The following is a 23,001-nucleotide window of genomic DNA, read 5'->3' on the forward strand; positions in this document are numbered from 1 at the left end:
ATTAAACATTAAAATTATACACTAGGCATATTACAAGTCATAGTGTATAATACTGCATTTGGATCATCCAGGCAAGTTTAGATGCTTTTCATGCATTTAGTAATGCCACATGTATAAAGCAGGTAGGAATTCAGGCAGAGACAGAGCTTGTTAATACCTTATGACCACTACATTAAATATCAAAGCTTGTCAGCAGATAAAAAGATAACAGATCATAAAATCTTTTATTAAATACAGAAATCAAACTCAGCCATAAAAAGGAACCCTGATTCCTTGCAAATACCTGATGAAACCAGAGGGGTAAGAAGTGCCTTTCATAAGGGAGGATGTAGCTCCTAGAGCTTGTTTTATATTATAGGGAAGTATAAATCAGGACTAATTTTATATTAATGTTCCTGCTTACTAAGAATTGCAATCTCTTAATTAAAATATTTAAATTACAACTCATAATTAATTGATTTTAAAAAGTTATAAAATAACATTTTCTCTGTAGCAGTCCATGAATGCTCCTTGGTGAGTTTTGATTAGGAAGTCCTCCAAGGGAATGCTAGGGTTTCGGTCTTTCCCATCAGTGTAGCTTAGTTTTCTGGATACCCTATATAAAATAATTGTTTAGATTAAAGTCACAGTAAATTAAACAAAAACACTACGCTTGCTTCCTGGTTAGTTTACAATAAACAGAATAAAACTGAAACAAATTGCCAAATCAAGGTATCTGAACATCTTAAGGGTGACCTGCAGTAGGCTTCCTTGCCTGCATGCATTCAGCTGAAGTAGAAACTTTCCATCTTATGTCATTTTAACATCTTCGTAATGCTACTGCATTAACTTTTATGTTCATACAAATATCTGTTAGTGTTGAGATGCAATTGCTGAATGTATTCACAAATAGCTACATATGAAAGACATGTTGCAGTAAGTGAGAATACAATTATTTCTCTGCTGTTACTGAAGAAATGGCAACATGTTTCTTGGATCTGTTTTAAACCAATCTAGTTTACATCTGAAAGTTTGGTATAACAGTATAGTCGTAAGGCAACAGTTATACAGAGATACAGAAAAGTTAATTACTTATGGACATTTCTGAAATGTCTCTTATAATCAGCTTCTAGATGGAGACAGTCAAGTTCCAGACAAGATGAGAATATTCCTACCCCCACCCCCAAATATTCATTGCAGCATATAGCATCTTGCCACCTGGCTTAGGCATAAAACTTCTGAGGGATCAGAAGCCATTAAAGAAGAGCTCCTGGAATGTTTATTACAGCCACAGAAGTCTAAGAACAATCAAACCCCAGGCTTAAGGAACCTTGCCAGCTGACAGTTCATTTAGGTTACAAATCAAGAAGTATGTATTTGTGTAATTAAGGAACAAAGAAATAGATTTTATTCCAGATGGTTGAGAAAGAAAGCACTCACTAAAATCCTGATTTCCTGCTCTCTCCCAAACTTAATGACTTGCAGGCACTAAGGAAACGAAATCCTCTTTGTTCTTCAAAACAATTCAGTAATCTCATAGGGAGGGTTATTTTGTGTGGAGTCAGGAAAAAGGGAGAAAAACAATTAAATTCACTAGCTGAGTAAAATTCGTTTAGCTAAATGCTAAATGGACATATTCAAGATCACAGAAGCATCCTTCGTTACTCATCAGCTTCCTTCCAATATTCCACTATATCAAAAATAATCTTAATACAATCTTTATTAATATCATTCTGTACTTGTAATATAAATACCTTCAAGTTTTAATTGCATCTTTGCTTAAACCGAAACTGTTTCCTTTAAATAAGGCAGCCTCTTTCTGGTTAAGATCTCCATACAAATAGTTTCAAAATGCACTCAGTCTTCTTTGGAAATTTTAATCTGAATATTGTCAGAAAAAATTTGATACCAGCTGTACGATCACCTCAAGTATAGTGAAAACATCTTCTGACTTTGAGTTTGGGAAGCCAGTGCACCTTGGGGTGCCAAATTAGATTTTTTCAGAAGTTTTCTGTGTCACAGCAATGTTTCAGAAAATAAAAGGAGATTGTTTAGCAAAATTTGAATGCCTTTTAATCTTGCTGCCTTATAAAATTGTCTCATAATTCAGAGTCCCAGAGATCTAAAGTTTGAGAAGTCTTCAAAAATAGCATACTACGGAAAATAAATGCAGTAGGCCATCATCCAGGAAGCTGGAAGGAGTGTTTTCTCTAGATGTAAATTCTCTGCTGATAGTGATAACAAAAGAGGAACAGAGCATCTTGGGTACATTCCAAAGAGCCCCTGCTGGTTTGGCACAGAGCAAAACCAGGGGTAAGTATGCCCCCGGCTGGACAGGAGCCATTTTTTTGAAAGCTATTTAAATGCCAATATACTGCACTCTCCAGGATCTTAAGGATCTTAAGAATCTGAGAGGACATGTCAGTTCAAGCACACAACCAGAACCAAAACAATTCTGTAGTTACGTCATAGCTAAAACGAAAAGCACTTCTAAAATGAAGAGAAAATAAGTACTAGAGTGGCTATTCAGTAAGGCCACTTGTAACAACTCCTGTTTGTTGGCCACTCCATGCTGGACTCTGGCTAGTTTTGTCCACAGACACTTGCCTCCTGGTGTTCAAGACTGCAGGTTTTAGTAGCTTGGGCTCTCCCAAGGATCAAAGCTGATTTTTATCATACAAATACACTGATGCAGGACCGTAAGCAACCACCTCCATGTCTGCGATATAAGCATAGAACATGCAAGAACTTGCTTTGAAATTTCTTTGACAGAAACTCCAGAGGCACTTACCTTCGGTGACATTTCTGTACACTTCTGGGAAACGTGTAATTCTGCAGTGTTCTAGGCCTATCAGAGTGGACATCTGCAATTCCAGACTCTGCTGATGATAAAAAAAAAATAACAGAATGAAATGGGCAAGCACCATGCAAAGTAGCATGGACACTACAGTAAGTTGTTAAAATATTAGCCTAGTAAGACATTGGTAATAATTATCATATTTCAGTCAGCACATTCCCTTATGAAAATATTTTAAGGCAAAAGCTTCTGGCAAAATGTAATTCAAGTACAATTCAAAAGCACTGTATATATTTAAGTATAAAGCTAACTTTCTTCAAAGGGCTCATAATTTATTACCATTAGAAAAAGGTACAAGTAGTTCATGATTATGTACAACGTCAGGGAAGAAATTGTTGCTATCAGAAAAAATGCAATTGATAAAGTACACTTTCCTACTGAACGCTTACATATAGAAAGTAAATGCAACAATAATCTTAACAGGAAAAAAGGAGAGTGCAAACCAGCAGCTAATAAGTAACATTCTAGCAGGAAAATTCCTAGTTAGCAGACAGACAAGCTAAACAGCAGTCAATATGTGACTCAACAAATCATTTTCTACTTAGATTCCTTACATACTAAACAAACTTAAACACATTCACTTATTACTGAGGAAGAAGGTCTGTTATCTAGATGGGAGTCTGCAGGGGAGACCTATAGATTCACCTTTAAATAAGGGCTTGTGATTGCTGAAGTATTAACTCAAAGTCTCTCAAACTAACCTTGCAGGGAGGTTTGAGGACTAACAAGAAAGGTGTTATCTTGAGAAGCACGAGAAGCATGAAATCCAGAGTCCTGAAAATAAAGCATCAACAGATTACATCAGCAGAAAAACCTCAAGTATTACTTCACAGCTTGCACTAGAAGTGGTGACTGGAAACTTGGAACTAAGGGTCTGATTTAAAACTCAAGTAAACAAGCCTCATGACTCCAATGCCTTAATTGACTGGGCTGCTGTTTGAGATTTTAAGTAATGACGCAATCTATTAAAATGAGAGGAAAGTTTTTGTTAAATATTTTAAAACCTTTTTCAGGGCTATTAAATACAGCAACAGTTTCCTCACATAGAATTTGAGGATCCACAAGACTTGGTATAGTTTACATTTGAACTGTTCTGCAAAACAAACACACACCCTACCAACCAAAATAATGTTCTGAATAGTTTAAAGACCGTCCAACTCCAACCCCCCCCCCTTTTTTTTTAAAGCCTTTCTTCAAATATCAGCAAAAGATTACATGATTTTCTTACAAAGTCCTCCAATACCTGACTCTGACAGTTGTGACTGTCATAAAAGCTGGTGCTACTGTCACTGGATGTGCTTGAAAAAAACATGCCAACTGTCTGAAGATTAACAGTTTTTCTGTGAGAAATCTGCTGATACACTGTCGGAGAAAAACAACATTCAGGTATATTTTTCAGTCGCTTTACCGGTGAAGAAAGGAGATCACTTTGAACATTTGCTAGTCTTTTAACCCTAGGAATTGCAGATAAAGTTCGAACAGGTGAGTTAACGAGAGCATTTACAGTTTCAGACATCTGGATTACTTCATATTTCATTAAGTTTGAAGCTCTCTGAAGCCCAGGCAGTTTTGGAACACTATCGCCACACAATTTCTGATAAACCTTCTCAAATGCTCTGTCATACTGTGTATTGGACCTCATAGCATCACTTAAAGTATTCTTCATTAATCCTCCCTTCTCCTTAACCTTTTGTGAGTTTGAAGGCAGTTTTGTCAATGTCAAAGGCTTTTGAATTTCTTTGGAACACAGTTTGCGGTAAAGCTCTTCAAACGCATCTTCGTATTTTTGGTGAGTCTTTGAAGGACTCCGACTCACAGGCAAAGAGGAAAATGAGTGGCTGCGCTGCAGAGAAATCCCCCTCTCAGGAATCTTTATTTCAGGATTTCTGAATAATGTATTTGATGTCCTTCTAAGAGATTTGTTTATAACTGGTGTAAAATTGTTACCATTGCTACTGAAACTGCAAATTGACGAGCACACTCCTGAAGTATCATCAAAAGGAAAGTCAATTTTGTGAGTTTTGCTCTCTTTTACCAGACGAAGTGCTGCTGACCCTGAACTGACAGTAGTTGTTCTAGAAGGGTATTCTGGAGAACATTCGTAAGCCAGTTTTTCACTTTCATTACATTTTGAATTCTTCAGTAAGGCAGTAGTCTGTAAAGGATCTTCAACTAGGAAGGTCTCTCCCATTCTAGCCATAACATTAGGAAGAACAGACAGGTCACAGACATTTTGGCCTTTACCAGATACTGAATTATGTTCTAAATTAGAATCAGAGCAATCCATTTCCATTTCATTTGCATCACTGGGAGAATGATGTACCAGGCCATTTAAATTATTAAAGGAACACTTGTTATCACAGAATACATTGTTCTTATTTGCATTATTTCCAAAATATAAGTTCTGGACATGTTTGCTACTACCACTGCATATGCTTGGTATGGCTTGCTTCAATTTAAGTGGTCTGAACCCTTTTAATTTCTCTACAGTGACATTGAACTTTGGTTTTCTAGAACGCCATCTTTTGCGTCTATAGCGCCCAATTACATAGTCAAAAACTTTTCTCTGAAAATGTTTTCTCATGAGCCTCGTCAGCGTCTCTACCATCCCTGGATACAAGTCTCCAAGTGTTACATTGCTCCAGGAGCATTCCTCATCTGCAGACTGGTATACTTCCAAGATACTATCATAGTAAGTTTCATTCACTTCTGAAAGAGGTTGACGCCTGGGTACAGTTATTGTATCTAGTGAAGCAGGAACACCAGGCAAATGTAACTGGAGAGATCTAGATGAAGAATATTCACTTGCAAACCCCAGTTTCCTTCTGCAAACATTGGCTTGGTTGCCTATTCCAACAAACAAAATAAAAACAGACAAAAAACTATTAGGACACACCCAGTAATGTATTACTGCATTTAGAATCAATTGCATTGCATACGGTACAGATATTCTTAATATAATAGCAAACTTCACTACATTTTTGCCAAGCTAAATGGATGATTAACATATAATAGACTAGGAAAAGAAGTTTTTCTTAATCACATTGAATTAATATAGATAATACAAGAGAGAAGCTAAGTGTCTTGGAAAATAAACTATTTTCAAATAGGTTGATATTTAGAAACAAGGTATTTTCATTGCAGGAACAGATCGCTTCATTTACTCCAATTTCTGATCAAGAAGTACACCTTATCCTACAGGATTTGTTACTGTATTTCCATATGATGTGGAAGTTTTGCACTTAGCTAACATCAAAGCAACTTTCCTTGTGCTAAAGCTTGATGAAGATAATGCTCTTTGGAGTTCTTAACATGTGAAATACTTGCACCAAAATTCCACCTAAGGTTTACAGGATCAAGTCTGGAGATCTTCTAAAGGAAGAAAGTTTACTATTCAAGTACCACTTTGCCTGCCAAAGAAGTGCCCAGTTATGTATTAACTTAACTGCGCCTTAATCTCCTGTGTATGCATTTTTCTTGGGACTCTTTAAGAGGTGCTGTTTTACATATATAAGCTACTTAAGTTTTTCAAATATATTTTGCCATAAGGAAAAAAATCACATCTATCCAATGTCACTTCAAGAATTCAAACTCTTGTATTTTTCTGTTAATTAGCGTGTCCATATGTTCAATAACTTAAATACTTATTTTTAATAAGTTTAATAAAACGTGTTAAATAACTAATATATTTGACCCCACATCCAAAAGATCTAGTACCAATCAGTTCTTGCACTGGTGAAGCTAAGTGACAACCTTTTGATGATTCTTGAGGTGTTATCTGAAAAACAAAGGAAAAAACCCCATATAAATATAATATCCTGAATTTTTTGCATATCAGAAATAACATCAAAGCCTCAGAGAACTGTTACTCTCCCTATCTTTTTTTTCCCCTATGATGCTGCATCCTGTATAGGGATATGGTCCAGAAGGATTGTTTAAAATTTAGGACAAGGAGGAAGAAGTCTAGTTTAAGACTTCAGTAAGAATTCTTAAGAATTACCACTTTTAAATAGGTTGCTTTGCAAAGCTATTAATCACCTTTGCAACCTGTACATTAAATATCCTATTTCAATTTATTTTCTGAATATAAGAATTTATACATGGAGATATACATATATATATACACACACACACACACCTGGACAACACACACATCTCTAGCAAATCTGCTAGGAAACAGAAGTCATATCCTGCATAATATTGCTTGGAAACAACAAACGTTAAATGAAATATAACTAATTTTTTCTTCTGCTATAAGCCTCAATACTAGGCTTTTTTACCAGACTTACTGACATGAAGATCAACTAACAGAGTAAAAAGAACAGAGTGCAAAATTAAAAAAAATACATATTTGGATATTGCCTGCTCAGGCTCTTGCAATCACTGCTGTGATAGACCCGAGATACTATGATATACCTTTATGCTCCTCTCCTACTTATCCTCTGCAATGAGGACAGCAGCAACAGAAAGTCTTTATAAGCAATCATTGTGCTGCCCATAAGCAAAGAGTCATTACATTATTCTTAATGGGGACTGCAATTCCATGGAAGTGAGAGAGCTGAAGAAAGAACAGCAGGTTAGAAACATACATGATAACTGGTAACACTTGAGTAACATTATGCAGATACACAGATTCAGCGTTCAACACACCCAGCAGATTTAAAAACAGGCCAAAACAATTCATGAAAGCTAATTTTAGCATGGTATCATTGGTTTCCACCACATAAATTTGGATAAGCCATCTCCAATCCATTTTTAAATCAATTCAAAATTATTTTTAAAAGGCTGCATCTTCAAGAAAGTTAACTTTCTCCATCAATTATACATAGAAAAGGTAACAAGCTAAAAAAATAGCACCTTTGAACTATTAATTTGTTAATAACTTCAAATGGAACAGGAGAAACATGTTACCGTAATCCACTTTGGAATTTTTCTAGCATCTTCTTGTACTATCACATCCACCTGAACTTTTACTTTCTCTTGCATTTCCACATCATCGACGCTCAAATTCTTAGAAAGAATTAAAAAAGATTAACTAAAATATATAAAAGTTACTGACGTGATAAATTTGAGTATGTAAAATCTTGCATTTATCAATTTCAAACTAGTCTTAGTAAGACAAAGAAAAGTGAGTTATGCTGGTTAGATATCTAACACATACATTCTATGCAAAAAAAAAAAAAGTCCTGAGAAAGAACTGTATGTAAAAACCTATAAAGAAAGATAACTAGCTAGTTTACTGATCCAGTGGAAACCTCTCTACCTCATCATACCCAAAAGTCCCTATGATAGATTACAGAGCACTAGTCATTATGGCTAAAGATATTTACACAACATTATTTACACCCCAGGAATTCATGTACAAAAGAAATTATTCTTTATAATGCAGCTATACTTAACAATTAAAAGCACTTGTTAATAAATCATAAACATCTTTCAACAATGCAACTGCCTCCCTTTCTGAAGTAGTTTGAACCAGCATTTCTCAAAGATACAATACTGCACAGCAATATGTTAAACAAGCAAGGGAAGTAAAGTAAGCTCTGGGTAATTGTCTTTGAGCAAGCAGAACACAGGAAAACAGCTTCAAACACAATGTGTATTTTACTTTTCTTCACTTTATAACTACTTTGGGTAGTTCTAATACCCATAGTTTAGTTTTGCAAAACAACAGCAGAAGATTCTAGTCTGCTTTTGCTATGGTAGCCACTACCTTTTTTTTTAAATCATGTTCCCTCTTTATTTTAGACTATAGTGAGCAACCATATTTTTAGAAGTGTTTTCTCTTCACTTTATGATTCATATAGTTATTCTTCTTCCACACCTATAATGGCCTTTCTCAGGGTCACTGTTCTATACAATATATTGTACAGTTTTCTCTGGTGTTCTAATAACAACATATAAAAATTACTTCACATTGTTCTTCACAACATTACTTTTTGACCCTCCCATCTGCTATACTGACTACAAACATGCATTAAGCTGCAGATCTCAGAGTCTTTGGCTGATGGTGCATTATCCCTTCAGGTGTGTATGAGCTACTCAAATAGCTGAAATATTTCATTGGACACAAAATTATTCCATCACATTAGCAAACAGAAATTGAAACTTTTACCTGGAAGTGAATGCCTTCAAATTTTCTTCTAACAGAAACTATATCGGCATCGCTTTCTTCACCTACAATTTTAAGATAAATACTAAATAAAAGTTGGTTGAACCCCAAAACAAAATGAAGATAGTTTCTTAGAAATGCTTTTTAAACAAACGCTGTATAACTTACTGATTAAACTGTTTTTATTTTACAAAACTATTTTCCATGCTACAGCTTTTTGTTTATTACATTCTCATTTCATGTCCAATTGAAAATCATGGTTTATAGGCTCATTAAAAACTTTTGAGGGGAATAAAGAAGAGTTAAGATAAGTTATCTGTAACTAGTTCTTTAAGATGTGCACTAACCATTTCAGAAGGTAAGATATTTTCAAAACATTGTTGTGTAAGAGTATTCATTCACATATCCCTCCCACTTCTTTCCCCCTACACTCCTAAATATTCAAAAACAAAAAGAGAGACTAAGGAAAGGGACTTTATCACTGTTTTTACTGCACTTCCTTTTTTGACTTTCTTATCATCAAGATCACCTTAAAACTGGCAAGGTGAGAAGTAAGACAGATGGTTTTGAACATTCTCAAGTCAAAGTCCAAAACTTCAAACTCCATTTCTAGGTATTCTATGTGTTGTTTTGCTAATGAGACATAATAACACACTTTTTGTGCTAGAGGTAGCCAGATACTCCAATTCACCATTACCTAAAGTCTCAGTCCTTCAAGATCATACAACTTTTGACTGCAGTGTAAGGCCCGATTTCTGAATTTCCTTGGCTGGTATATATTTATCCAATTTACTGCTGGGAGAAGAAAGAGGACAGAATTGCCCTGAAAGGGAAAAGAATGAGTGAAGGAAAAAAAGAAAAAACACACACACAAGAAAAACCACACATACACCTTGGCATGAAACAGATAGTAATGTTGTAGGTATCACTATTTTATGCTATGCTTATATCAATAAAAAAATGGAGCAAAATTGTTTTCCAAGCTAATCTCATCCTTCTTTCTTTTTCCTCTGCCAGGGCAATCATCACTTAAAGCTCTGTGGGCCGCTGCTGCCACAGTTCGAACACGGACACGCATGAAAGAAATACCATTGCTGTGGGAGACAACATAACTTGGCATCCTCTGGTGAAACTGCTCAGCAATTAAGGGTAGATCATAACGTTCTCCTTGGCTTTTGACAGTCTACCTAGCATCCGTGGAGTTTTTAAATTAGGATTGAAACCTAAACCCATCAGATTGTCTTCTATCTTCTGTCAGCCATGTGGGTAGAAACAAAGTTAATTGTTTTACCCACAGGAATTCAAAGCTACTAAGCATCAGTAGTAGAGGAAACAATAACCATTTTAATGTTTTCATTTGGAGAAGTTTTGGCCTCCAGTTCCTGTTGTAGTTCCTCTTTTTGCCATTTCCTCCTCCAGCAGTACCAGGCATTAAACTGAGAGTGCTCCCTAAAGGGTCAGTGAGAGCACTCTAGACCACTACAAAAAACAGAGGACTCTTATGTTGTCAAGTCAACAACTCTAGTACACAGACAGGAACGCTCGACTCCATTATGCCAGTAACAAAATGTCAGAAAATACCCTAGTTTGTAGAACGAACTGGTCTGTACACAAGCTGAATACTCTTAAGTGGGAAACTTTGCAGAAATATAGTTTTAGCATGATTTATTATACAGTGGGTTATCAATCAGGCTTCAGATCACTAGAACATTATTAGCAGAGGACCATGGCCCAGCAGAGAATGGAAAGAAGTTAAGTATCTGCACCAGAGGAGCTTAAAGTGCTTTTAAGGGCAAAAAGGAAAGTTAGGCAAAACCTTTGTTCCTTAACTGCAGAAATAAGAGGAAAAATGAAAACTCACATTCTTACTTCTGGAAAAATCTATCATGTAATACAGGAAGTTATTTCACTGTAGCTGCATGCAATACATTATCATTACTTAAAAGACAGCTTATACTTAAATAACGAACATGTTAGTAAGGAGGCTATTGTCAATGCTAAATTTTTACTTCAGTGTGATCTTGTAAACTATAATATGTTTGGATAATATATAATTCAGATCTGAACTTCCACTTTTCTCTCCAAATAAATTCATTTTCCTGTGTTCCTATTCTAATGAATCCAAGGAATTTTCTAGATATTACTATACTTTGCCATGCTACTTCCTGTGAAATCAAAGGTGGATCTAATCATTTTCACTATTAAGCGCAGACTAGTACTTAGAGCTATCGGTTAGAGCTGTTTCATTTTATTTGTACCTGCAACTGATGGGTTCTTTTTAAAAAACATACCGTATTTTTGTTGTAAAAGCATAATACCTGAAAGGAACACTGCCTTCACTGAGAAGTGTGAAACATCCAGTGGGAATACTGAAGACTGAATAAACCTGCTAAAGATAAAGTTTTAGCTAAAGCAGCTAAAGATAACTTTTCTCCTAACAGTTAACACACCCTATGGCTAACAATTTATACATTAAAAAAAAGCTATAGACTGAAATTCTATTTTCAAGTGACAAATCCAAATCCCACATCTCTAAGTAGCTGATTTCTAGATCTTATTTTATCTGGAGAGAACTGAGGTTGCTATAATTCTCTCTAGCCTTTCCCTACAACATTCACAAGAAAAGGAAGAGTGGGCAATCATGTCATTGTACTCTGCTATGAGGACAGCAGAGTCTGAACTGTACCACTCATTTATCTCACGAGTGGAAAAAAAACCTACAAGACTACATGTACAGAAACTAAGCTACAGATGCTTCTGAAATTTGTTTCCATGATGAAATATGTTTCATCACACAGGCTGAGACAATGAAAAGTCACACTTCCTAAATTTGCAAAAAGTCTGTTTTATCATTCAAATATAGATGCTTGAAATTATCCTCTCAAATGACAGAAAGACTAAACTCACTATCTTCAGATAGGTATTTACTCTGAGGAATATGAAGCATCTAATTTATACTACAGAAACATTAGCTACCCACAATGCTGCAACTGCTCTTTCAATTATTAGAGTTAAATGCTCGGTATTATCTAGTCATAGTTTAATTTATGCAAAAATATTAAGCTTTTATACGTTCAATATAAAGATCTTATCTCAAGTAATAAGTTTTAGATAAGTTTTTAGTCAGAGATTGTTATCCATAATTATTTGGGAACACAAGGTCCAAACTACCAAAACTTTACAGGTAGGACACAAGGCTGTTATGGAAACTGTACAAATATTGAATAAAGGATAGGTGATCTTCTGAAAACATTGCTGCAGCTCAATTCAATACCGTTTTTAAACAGATCACTAGAAATTAATTTACATATTTGCAGTTATCAATAAAATGTTTATTTCCACTTATGCCAGAATTTTCTCTCCTCTTTCCTTTCAACTTATTAAGAAAAGGCAACTCAACATATTCCATGTTGACTTTTCAGCCAACACACCAGAAATTCAGAACTGAGATTTAAAGAGAAGAGTGGATATTGCATTGATAGTATTACCAATAACTCACTTTGACTATCCTTATTCTCTACCTTCTGAAAGAGTATAGAACACAGATTAGAATTATATTAGAGAATTGTGAAAATCAGTTATTTGCAATCTTTTCCAAAGTAACTGAAAAGTAAATCAAAAAACCCACCTATGTCAGACATATCCACAGCTGAGTTCTCAGAAGATACCTTGAAAGCACAGGAAAGAAATGTTAAGACTTTGTAGCATATGCTATATTAACTGGTCTATAGAATTTTTCTGCTCTCATTAGTTCATCAAGTTCTGGGAGAAAAACAGTTTCTTCCACAAACTGTGTCTAAATGACATCATCTTTACCAATAAATCTGTACATACGCTGTCTTGATTCACATTTGATTCCTTGGATGTGATGAAAACAGATTTTTTTTGCCCAGCCCTTCTATATTCAGACAAATAAGCTAACAAGAAAAGGCAGCTATTGCACAACAAAAACATATCATTGTGAAAACAGTTGACAGATGAGTTTTAATCACCGTATCTTTATCAGTAGGTACTAGGGACTTTCTGTTTCAACGTATCAGAAATTTCTGATTTCTTAACAGCCACCTTTAAATAATACTACATATAATATTTCATATATGTTTTTGTCCATTTCCTAGAACTCAGACTACTATGTAAAAAAGCTCATTTATATGCACACAGAGTTTCTTCTAAAGGTTGCCCATGCATACCTAACGTCATGTTCTTTGGGGTTAAAAAAAAAATTCTAAAGAGCTATTGCTCTGTTTAAATCAATCATAAAAGTGATTTAGGGTTAAAATTACAACAATAAAATGAGACAATTTATCACCAACACAAAACAAACAATTAGGAGTGCCTGACCAGGGAGATCGCCCACATCACTCTTGAAACATTTAATGTTTTCTCCTTAAAAAGATCAAGTGTCAAAAGCAATTATTCTAGAAGTCATAGTTTACAAGAAGAGTTATACATATATTGCCCTAACTAAAAAGACATTTGATGGTTTAAAAACCTAAGTCCAACTGCTCCTTCTCACTTTAAATAAGTGTAAATGGAGGCTAGAATTCAGCTGAAACGCACAGCTATTAACGAAGGGCATGTAATTATGTGAAAAACACACAAAGCTTACTTTCACATACGCTTTTACATGCATGCATTACTCTTCAAAAATGAAAAATGCAACTGTCAACAACTAATAATAGGAAAGAATATTACGGACATTTAAAAACAGAACCTGCCAAAAAAACCCCAGAAAATATCACACACAACTGCAGATTTAAACAAAGACTGGTCTTTCAATATTCTTTGAGACACTCCCATCAAAAGGAAAAGAAAGAAATTAACTGTGAAATTTCTGCCCAACTATGAGTTCCCCCAAAACACCAGAGCCAGATTTTCTCTCTGCTTCTATCGAAGAAAATAAACTTGACGATCCAGAATATCAATGAGGTAGGCAACTAAAGTATTACATTCTGAGGGAAATACAAAATCAGTTGTTTAATAAGATATCTGAAGTTTGAACAACTGCAAGGATGCATTTAAACTCTGAACCAAAATAATATTTTTCATCCATTTAAAAAAATGTACAAGTCTAATCTTCTTAGAAGTACCTAAAGAAAACAAAGTAATTCTATTCTGCAGTTAATAAGACTGTAAAAGCTAATTTTATAGCTATGGTACATGATCACCTGACCTTAATTAATTTCTTAGCTGTTACGCTGTGACTACACAAATGTATTTTCCTCAAAGAGACTTATAGAAGTGGATGCAGCGTGGTGTCCCCTACCTGATGCACTTTTGAATGCTCATCTTCAAAACTGCTGGTCTGTTGCTTTGGTATTTCTAGCACACATAGGAAGAAAGAAATAATTCTTTTAGAATTTGATAGGTTGCAGGTCAATATTTTACTTGAACTTAAATTCTACATTTGTGTATATATATACATATTCTTATTTATTCTGGAAAAATTTAACAAACATTAAAAAATAAAGAGCACATACATAGTGAAATGAAGAACAAACAACGAGTGACAGAACAACATTCAAGTCAAAAAAGTAGACTAATTCTGCTAAGATGTACATCTGTCATGTTGTTATATGTTTTCTTCTTAACCCATAAAACACTGAAAAGAAAAATTTTGTTCCTTTATCAGGAGGTATCATTTATGGAAAAGGAAGGCAACTGTAAGTTCTTTGCATACTTTCTAGGCATATGGTGAGAAGGACAGGAAAAAAGACAAATGCTCCAAGAATATGGGAAAAAAAAACCCAAATCTATCCATTGTAACTTTCTTATGAGTTTTGGCAAGAGGGCTTACAGTATATTTTCACCTCCCATATTTGCTGTGTCTGCTTGCTTTCACAGATAGCCCCACCCAAAAATCTTCATTTTTTTCATCTATTTCATAAGAAGCAGAAGAAATTTAGTGCTCAAAAGCAGTCTAAGAAGTCACATATTTATCTAAAAATTATTAAGCAGAGATTTTTCTTGCATTTCTGTCTCCAGATAAATTGATGTTAAATATCAGACGCAATTTTTTTTTCTTTTGTTAAATGGTGAGAAAAACTTTGATCATATATAACTCAGGCACATAAATACTACTTCCTCCTGTAAATACTTCCAGTGATTTAGTAGTGTCAAGCATATATCTAAAGATGTCAGCTTTCTAAGGGCTCTGAGAGAGTGTGTGGAAAGCAACCTAAAGATGCTGTCCATTCTTTCTTCTTCTGTAAAGCAGGAACGACTATATTTAACTTATCCCTAGAAGAAGCCTAACTCTGTGACATATTTCATGCTTTCCTTATGCTTATATTTGGAAAATTTTTCTAATGTCTAACCTAATGGCCCCCTTTCGTTCTTTTTTTTTTTTCCCCCCGTGTAATGCACCTGTGTCTCTAGTTATTTTACCTTTTTTCCAGTTAGCCAAGATACCATCCAAAGCACAAAGTACTTCACCAGAGGCATTACCACTGCTGAACAGTGCAGAAAGATTGCTTTGCATGTTTTATATACTATACACTGCACATCTTCTAGTGCAGAGTGTGCTATTTTCACAACTGTTTTGCTTAATGAGCCTTTACCCTTCTCCTGCAGCGGACTATTCTTACATAAGTCTATTATTTGAACTTGCCTTCATGAACAAAATTTTCACTTTACAAAAAGCTCTGTTTTTCTTCCCCCCCCCCCCCCCCCCCCAATTCATCAGCAGGATATCTTTCACTTGGCATTATCTGCAAGCTAATCGAGGATATCCCCTTTTCTATTGCTTACTTAATGAAAGTATGCACTAATAACATGCTCAGGACAGATCCTGGAAAAATTTTTCTCATGTCTCCCTTCAGTTTGAACACAGACCACTGATGACTATTCTAAGTACAGTGTTCCACCCATATGCAAATTCATCTTTACTAGTTTCATCTAGTCTTATTTTCCTAATTAGCTTACAAGAATGTCACAAGCATCGTCATCTCCCTTAAAACACCTCTCCCTCTCAAAACAGCAGATATTAGAAGATGCATACACCTATATAAGAAGAGTAGGACACCGGGCTAATGATATAACTCCATATAAAAAGTTAATCATGAACATTATGTAATCAAGAGGATCAGATTCCAGCTTGTGAATTTCTCAGGGTAGGAATTTATTTGGTTATTTTGCAAATACAAGCTACATTAATGCTTCCCTTCTAAAAATACATTGGTAATATTTTAAGTCGAATAAAGCATTTTCCCAACTTTTCTAAGCTGAGAACACAGGAAATCACAAAAATAGAGTGATATCCTATTAAAATTCCTATCACCATCCCTACAGAGCAAGATCTATGAAACACAACAGATAACATTTTCCTTTAAGTATCTTTCTGCTCAAGGAAAGGAAGTACTTTAAGTGTAAATGTATGGCACAAATATAATTGTTCTCTGGGTTTGAATTTTAACATAGTTGGTCCTCCAATACTGAGAATTTTCATATAAAAAGTACTCAAAGAACTGTTATTTAATCCAGCAAAACTTAATACAGGCATCAGCTATTTTACCCAAAACAAAGAAAACTTGCAAATATCATTCAAATGAATAATAAAAATTCAGAATTGTGAATTAAACAACCAACACCAGTATATTGAAAGAGAAGAGCTTCACTACATAAATATCTGAGTCTCATAAAATTACTTTCAATGTTAATGATGAATAGCACATGTGTTTGTGTAACCTAATCGTTAACACACACTTCAAGACAATCTAAGAGTATGGAACAAGATTAGGTCAAATTTCCTTATTAGTTTTAATAATTTGTAGGCAGAAGTAGGTAAGTCCTTCTATTTTATTTATTTTTTTTAGTGTAACTTACCCCACCACCCAAAACCAAATCACCACTGACCAGCGGAAATGCTTATTCTATGTACTATTCTGGTCCGAATGAAAAAGTAACTGCAAGAAATGATTTACAGGAACTGAACATGACCCGGGAGATTCTGTCTTTTATAGTACATACAAACATGCACAGATAAATAAAAATCTCTTTTTTTTCCTCCTTATAGCAGTTAACACTGGTGGTATTCTTCCATCTTCAATATTAAGTTAAATATTTCTTTCTCAGGATAGCTTAAAACATTACCAAATATTAAAGACTTTGCTTAAATCATATTAAAAGCAGAAAAAAAAATGATGCCAGTTATGAAGTTTTTCTGCTATTCTCCTTATCTATAAGGCAGACCAATAGAGTAAAAAAAATAATTAGATCAAGCTTTACAGCATTAAAGAAACCCCATGAAGCAAATTCCTTCAATAGGTGCTAAGCCATTCAGACCTTAGGTTGAAATCCAGAGATTAACAACAGCAAAAAAATGACTTGCATAAGACTTCAAATACTCTAACTTTAAAAAAAATTAATTGCTAGACACACTTTCTTTCTAAGCTTCACTGCAGATCCTACCCAGTCATTTTATTACTGCTCAAACCTGTGAGCACATTTTCCTGAAACTTAACAGTCAAGCATCTGACCATCTGAATTTTTTTGTACCAAACCCTGATTTCTCAGCTCAATATTTAACTTTTGTAGGCTGGTCTAATGTATACACCTGAATTCTGAATTTTTTGGTACAACTGTAGAGGGAGGGACTTGGTTTTGTCTTGTCCTCAAACTTTCAGCAGGAGTTTCTCAGCTGCATGTCATAATACAAACAGCACATTAGGTAAAATCCTCAAAACCTAGAAAGAACAAGGCCCAACATACTCTTCCTATACATCATCATTTTCCCCACATAAGATGTTGTCATTTCACCTGGTAAAAATAGGTATTTTATCAGAACAGAGAGCTTCAGAACAATGCAAAAGGGATAAGTTTGACAACTGAAGATTAAGAAGTATTAGAATTAAACTTGGGTGTGCAGTCTTACTTTGACTTCCATCATGATACTCAATCTTTAATGAAGTAACTGTATACTACTTTTTCTATAGTTAGCCCGATTTATTCGGTAACCAGAATAATTTGCTAAATATTAGATAGCGAGCTTTGGAACCTCACGAGATTCTTTTAATCCACGTTTTCAAATATGTACACTTCTTTTGGTATTTTTTAAAAGCTAGCAAGTTCCAAGTTCTTCCACATGTACAGCAGTATAAATCAGGGTTGGGATTTTTAGATTCTCTTAACATCTGACAAATGTTACAAGCACAATAACAAAAAGCTGTCGTGTAATTGATTAGAGGAGATTTGATTAATCAACTTATGCCAACAGCAACATTGGTTATAACACACTTATTCATTTTAAGCACTTTTAATTACTTTTCAGAATCCTTAAGAACGTAAGTAGTAATTGAGAGTATCTGGAAGAGTTCAACTTAAAAATAGAACATGATCTTATCCAAGAGAGTCTTGACTTAACAGATTATTTATAGTACCTATTTTTTTAAACACTTTACCTGCATTCTTTTGACCTCCGATAGCATGCTGCAATTAAAAAGAGAAAAAAAATAAGAACCTTAGAATAGTAAGGTTATGTTAAATGATGCCTTTATTTACTTTGGTATGTTTTTACAATCAAGCACTTCCTAAATAACCATTTAATCTTTTTCAGCTTTCCCATGGCCTGACCAGCAAAGTAACAAATACATGGTAAAGCTTACCTGATGATTCACTTGGATTTACATCTTGCCATATTGATACTGTTAAATATCACTAAAAGCATGTAAGCTATAGCTACCTCGGCACAAATGACAGGCTAGAACTGATTCATTTCATAGTCCTTAATGCACTCAGATTATAAAGCTGTGCAGCCAGTTCCCGTTGGAAGCCTTAGTACGTGCTACCCATGGTACTACCACGGGCCGAGGGGAAAGTGAGATACAATCCCTATTCTCTCTCCACTAAATCCACTCTTGCTCCCCAAGACTAAATTTCACTCTTCATCCTTTCACCCTGGGGGGGGGGGGGGGGGTTCAGAACAGCTACTGTGTTAGCTGTCAAGGAACGCTACATAACTTGGCTTTTTAGATAGATATTGGGGAAGGGGCAGCAGGCTGCCTTTTTATGGCTATTTGAGACAACACTGAGCTCTTGATCAAATTCACCGTTTAGTTCATATGGAGGAGTTTAGGAAAGAAAATAGGTGTCACTTTCACCTTTAATGATCTTTTATTATATTTCTAGATTCCAAGGGAAGCAATGTGTGCATGTTATATTTTAAAACCAAAATAAATAATATTTGATTTCTACAAAATAACTATGTTGACTAATGTTGCTCTACCAAAAGGTTAACATACGGAAACAGCAAAGTGAACATGATACATTATTGCATAGGACCCATTTATTAGAAGCCAATGGAGTCTTTGGCAGTTTTGCAGTATATGATTCACTTCAAAAAGTCGTCACTGTTTGTTTAATATCAATACTCAGCATGAAAACACACAGATAGCAGGCCCAAAACAGACTAACGGTTTTAGTCTGATACAGACACTGAGTGCTGAGACTGCAAAGATACTTTAATATCTGGCACTGTTTTGCAGATTAGACTAGTAAGGCCCTTGGAACTGAAAAGTTGATTATAAGAACCAGAACACTCTACTTCAAATACATGTTATCTTCAATGGCGATATTCCAAAAAGATCCACAAGGACATGTCCCCATTTTTTTGTTAATATATATTTTTTCCAGATTTACCAATGGTGTTGACAGAAGGTAAACAGTCTACTATTTCGGTCTATCTCATCTGACAGCCAAAACCAATCTACCATAAAACTAAGTTATTGACTCGATTAATACCTCCTGCAAATATTAAGTGGCACAGAAATATTAGAATATATTCCTATATATTTATAAATATAAAATTATATACAATAAACAAAGAAGATAAAGGTATGCTTTTACATTTTGACTGCATAGTAGGACTGTATTAGATACCTTAAGTACTTCTTTCCTCCATTTTTTAAGGCTTTTAGTTGACACTTCCCCCCATTGTTTTGGTCCTAGAAATAACAAGCGGTTAATATAAATAGAGCTTTATATATAACATTATTAGTCTATACTGAGTAGCTTTCTAACAAATGTAATATTTAGGAAGAACGTATTACCTAGCAACAAAATATTATCAAATCTAAACAGTTTCTGAAAGAATTGTTAACATAAAAATTTACAGAAAAATAAAACAAGAGAACACTATAAATTCAAGTTAAAATTGAGAAGTCAGAAAAATCAAATCCTGAGTCCACCTAAAAACATTAAGCTAAAACCCAAGAAGTATTACAACCCCAGGGCAGGGGAGAGGGGGGCTAGTTATTTTACTTAAGTAAATAAATAAGATTGATTTAACACACGGCATCTAAAGTTAAGGTTATAGTTAAGACTTTATGGATCTCAGTTAAGGACTAAGATCTATATTCACAGAATGTGTGACCAGAGGTTACTAAACCAAACACAAAACCAAGCCTTTAAAAAAATCTAAGATGGAGTTTTACAATGCTGTATACATTTTATTTCTGTCTATATAAACACACACACATAACATATACAAACTGCTATAAAATGCCAACTTACCAGTCTGAAAAAGCCTTTAGAAAGTTAACAGTGTTTGCTGTAACATTTATATAGTACTTGACAGCGTGATACCACTTTTTCTGTACATCCAATAAGTTCTTTTTACCACAACAACTAGTGAGATAATGTATACATCATAATGCTCACTTCAGTGAGGAGAAAAATTTGGAAAACACTTCATCTCCCAGTAACATCACCATGCTACTAAGTCACAATTCCCATTAAAATATCTAGAACAATCTATTTTAGAATAACAGTTTCTTTGTAATAAACTTTCCACTTGCATCAACCACTCTAAAACAGATTAACAGTTACAATTAGTCACTGGAAAACCATGACATGGCACAACCTGATATAGATCTATGCTAGCCACATGAACGCTCAGTATAATATTAAAGAAAGGACTATCTACCCATTCCACCCTGACATATGACATACTAGAAATTTATCACTTTACAGCAGCCTTCAGAACACTGAACTCAAACTACAGAATCTAATCATGCATATCAGTTTCCTAATACCCCCATTCCTTCTTTTTCCTCAGTCTTCTCTTCCATTTTGATTTATTCCCTACAAGTCATCCAAACAGTAATCATTTTTCTCCTGAGCTTTGCTACTAATTCTTTTTTTATTATCTAAAACACAGCACGTAGACTAAAATGGTGCATATAAACAAATTTTCCAAATATGTATATGCACATGTCAAAGTCTACATATGAAATCACATACTTGAATAGACAAAATTCAGTACTTGTTGAAATTAGACATCATATAACTGTCAACAGCTGCATGCTTCAGTAAGACTACATACACAGCATGTAAATATTGAAACTTTAAGGAATTCTTACCATCAGGTGTATCATAAGTGAGAGTTTCCATGGAAATAAGTAAATCATCTTCAAAAGGATGATTATACTAAATAAAAAGGACCATTAAAGATAAGAATAGATGGTCAAAACAGTGGTTTTAATGTGTTTTAAATATTGTTTTTTCTAAGTTTTTTTTTCTGAAACACAAAATTACCAGTATGCTGTTTTACTGGCATATCTTTAAATTCAGAAATTTGGAAATATTAATTCCTAGATAAATCATATATATTTTAAGGAGGCACCCAAGTCATTCAAGTTTAAGGCATAAACCAGCCACTGATAAAACGGAAGTTCAGAAAAGGGTTTTGAAGTGGGTAGCTTATTCTGTCACAGATTTTCTTCTAAGCTTTCTCTGAAGGAACTTCAATTGGCCATCAAGTATACGTCCGCAGGTCTTATTATACAAAACCACCCAATCTAATGCTAGAGGAGAAAAGAGTTCTAGAACCATACTGGGCCTTACACCAGCACTGACCATCATCCATGACAGCAGGGCTGCCCACCCTGAACAAGTGCAGGGGGTCTCTGGTCTGAGGTGCACAGTTTCCATGGCTTTAACACAAAAAGGCTCAAAAGTAAGGAGGATCCCTGGAGGAAGTCTCCCACTTTTCCTTATAGTTTCACTGGAAAAGCTTTATCTAATGGTAGCTAACTTGGGTTAAGTGAGCAACAAAGTGAATTTACATCACTTGTTCAATCTGGCAGTGCCAGATCAAAGTTCTGTGGGAGCATTCAAGCAGCTGGCCTTCAACTAGCTTAGATATGCCAAGGCACAGGCCTCAGCAAGAACTACAAGGCTGTATGAAACACGAGATGATAACTGCTTTTAGTAGCCAGGAAGAGCAGGACCTTGTGACCCCACAGGTAATTAACTGATGAACATAATTCAGTGCCAGCTACCACATATCAGCACGCACAATGAAAAGAAAACCTGTCACTGCAGACACACCCTGACCTGCAAAAAAAAAACAAAAAAAACCCGCAGGGTAACAGCCTCTCAGAGGTGTTCAGAGGGCCACAAAAGGGCGGCGAGGCCAGGCCAAGCCAAACCACATGCCATTTTAGCTAGAGAAACCGCAGGCGGACTGAGCTCTCGAGGCAGGCCAGGAGACAGCCGCGGAGGCCGTCGGGGCGGGGGGGCAGAAGGAGAGCCCCTCCGCGAAAACGGCTGCGCAGGTGGAAGCCCTTCCCCGCCGCACTAGTCCCGGAAGCCCCAGCGCAGGCCGCCGGGGAAGACCTGGCCACCGCCCGTCTCCAGATGGCGGCAGCAGCCCTCCCCCGCCCAACGGACGGGGCGGCGCGCGACCGCGCCCCTCACCCGCTCCAGGATGCGGTTGATGGAGGCCACGAAGCGGGCGTTGCTCAGCCGCAGATGCTCGTCCAGGTCGAAGGCCATGGTGCGAGCAGGCTGGCTGTCCGGCCGGCCGGCGGGCCTGCCCGGCGGCGCCCCTCCGCCGCCGCCGCCGCCTCCCCCGCGGCGCCTACGGACGGCAGACGGCGGGCGGGCGCGCCGCCTTCCGCCCCGCCGCCGGCGCGCACCCCCTCCGCCCCCTCCTCACGCGAATTCAAACTGCGCGCCGCCCCCTCCCCGCATCCGCGGCCACGCCGGCTCTCCGAGCTCTGATTGGAGCTTGCACACGTCACTTCAGGCGCCACAGCCCATCGGAGCGCGCAGG

At 36.0% G+C, this 23,001-nt stretch overlaps 1 protein-coding gene across 7 annotated transcripts; it reads right to left on the reverse strand.

Annotated features, from left to right (window-relative positions):
* Positions 1–205: 205 nt before the first annotated feature.
* HJURP (Holliday junction recognition protein) lies at positions 206–22,838 on the reverse strand. Of its 7 annotated transcripts, none has more exons than XM_068908169.1 (14): positions 22,644–22,808; positions 21,305–21,371; positions 19,824–19,888; positions 18,347–18,374; positions 14,215–14,270; positions 12,577–12,616; positions 8,952–9,013; positions 7,748–7,846; positions 6,554–6,614; positions 4,080–5,683; positions 3,538–3,610; positions 2,771–2,858; positions 1,420–1,512; positions 206–595 (listed from the first exon to the last, which is right to left on the reverse strand). In XM_068908169.1, coding segments are annotated over exons 1-14 (2,415 nt in total). In that variant the 5' UTR covers positions 22,722–22,808; the 3' UTR covers positions 206–594. The 7 variants fall into 7 exon arrangements, with proteins under 7 accessions (XP_068764270.1, XP_068764261.1, XP_068764250.1 ...); XM_068908160.1 differs by having other exon boundaries at positions 2,771–2,861; XM_068908149.1 differs by lacking the exon at positions 1,420–1,512 and having other exon boundaries at positions 22,644–22,838.
* Positions 22,839–23,001: the final 163 nt, after the last annotated feature.

This window comes from Struthio camelus, chromosome 1 (assembly GCF_040807025.1).
Source record: "Struthio camelus isolate bStrCam1 chromosome 1, bStrCam1.hap1, whole genome shotgun sequence".
Classification (NCBI taxonomy): Eukaryota; Metazoa; Chordata; class Aves; order Struthioniformes; family Struthionidae; genus Struthio; species Struthio camelus.

Coding starts and splice junctions, on each gene's coding strand:
- HJURP (XM_068908141.1), bottom strand. CDS start 22,721: ATGGCCTTCGACCTGGACGAGCATCTGCGGCTGAGCAACGCCCGCTTC. Junction 18,375..19,823: donor GGAGGAAAGAAGTACTTAAG/GTATCTAATACA, acceptor TTTTAATTGCAG/CATGCTATCGGAGGTCAAAA. Junction 7,847..8,951: donor TTGAAGGCATTCACTTCCAG/GTAAAAGTTTCA, acceptor ATTCTTTCTAAG/AATTTGAGCGTCGATGATGT.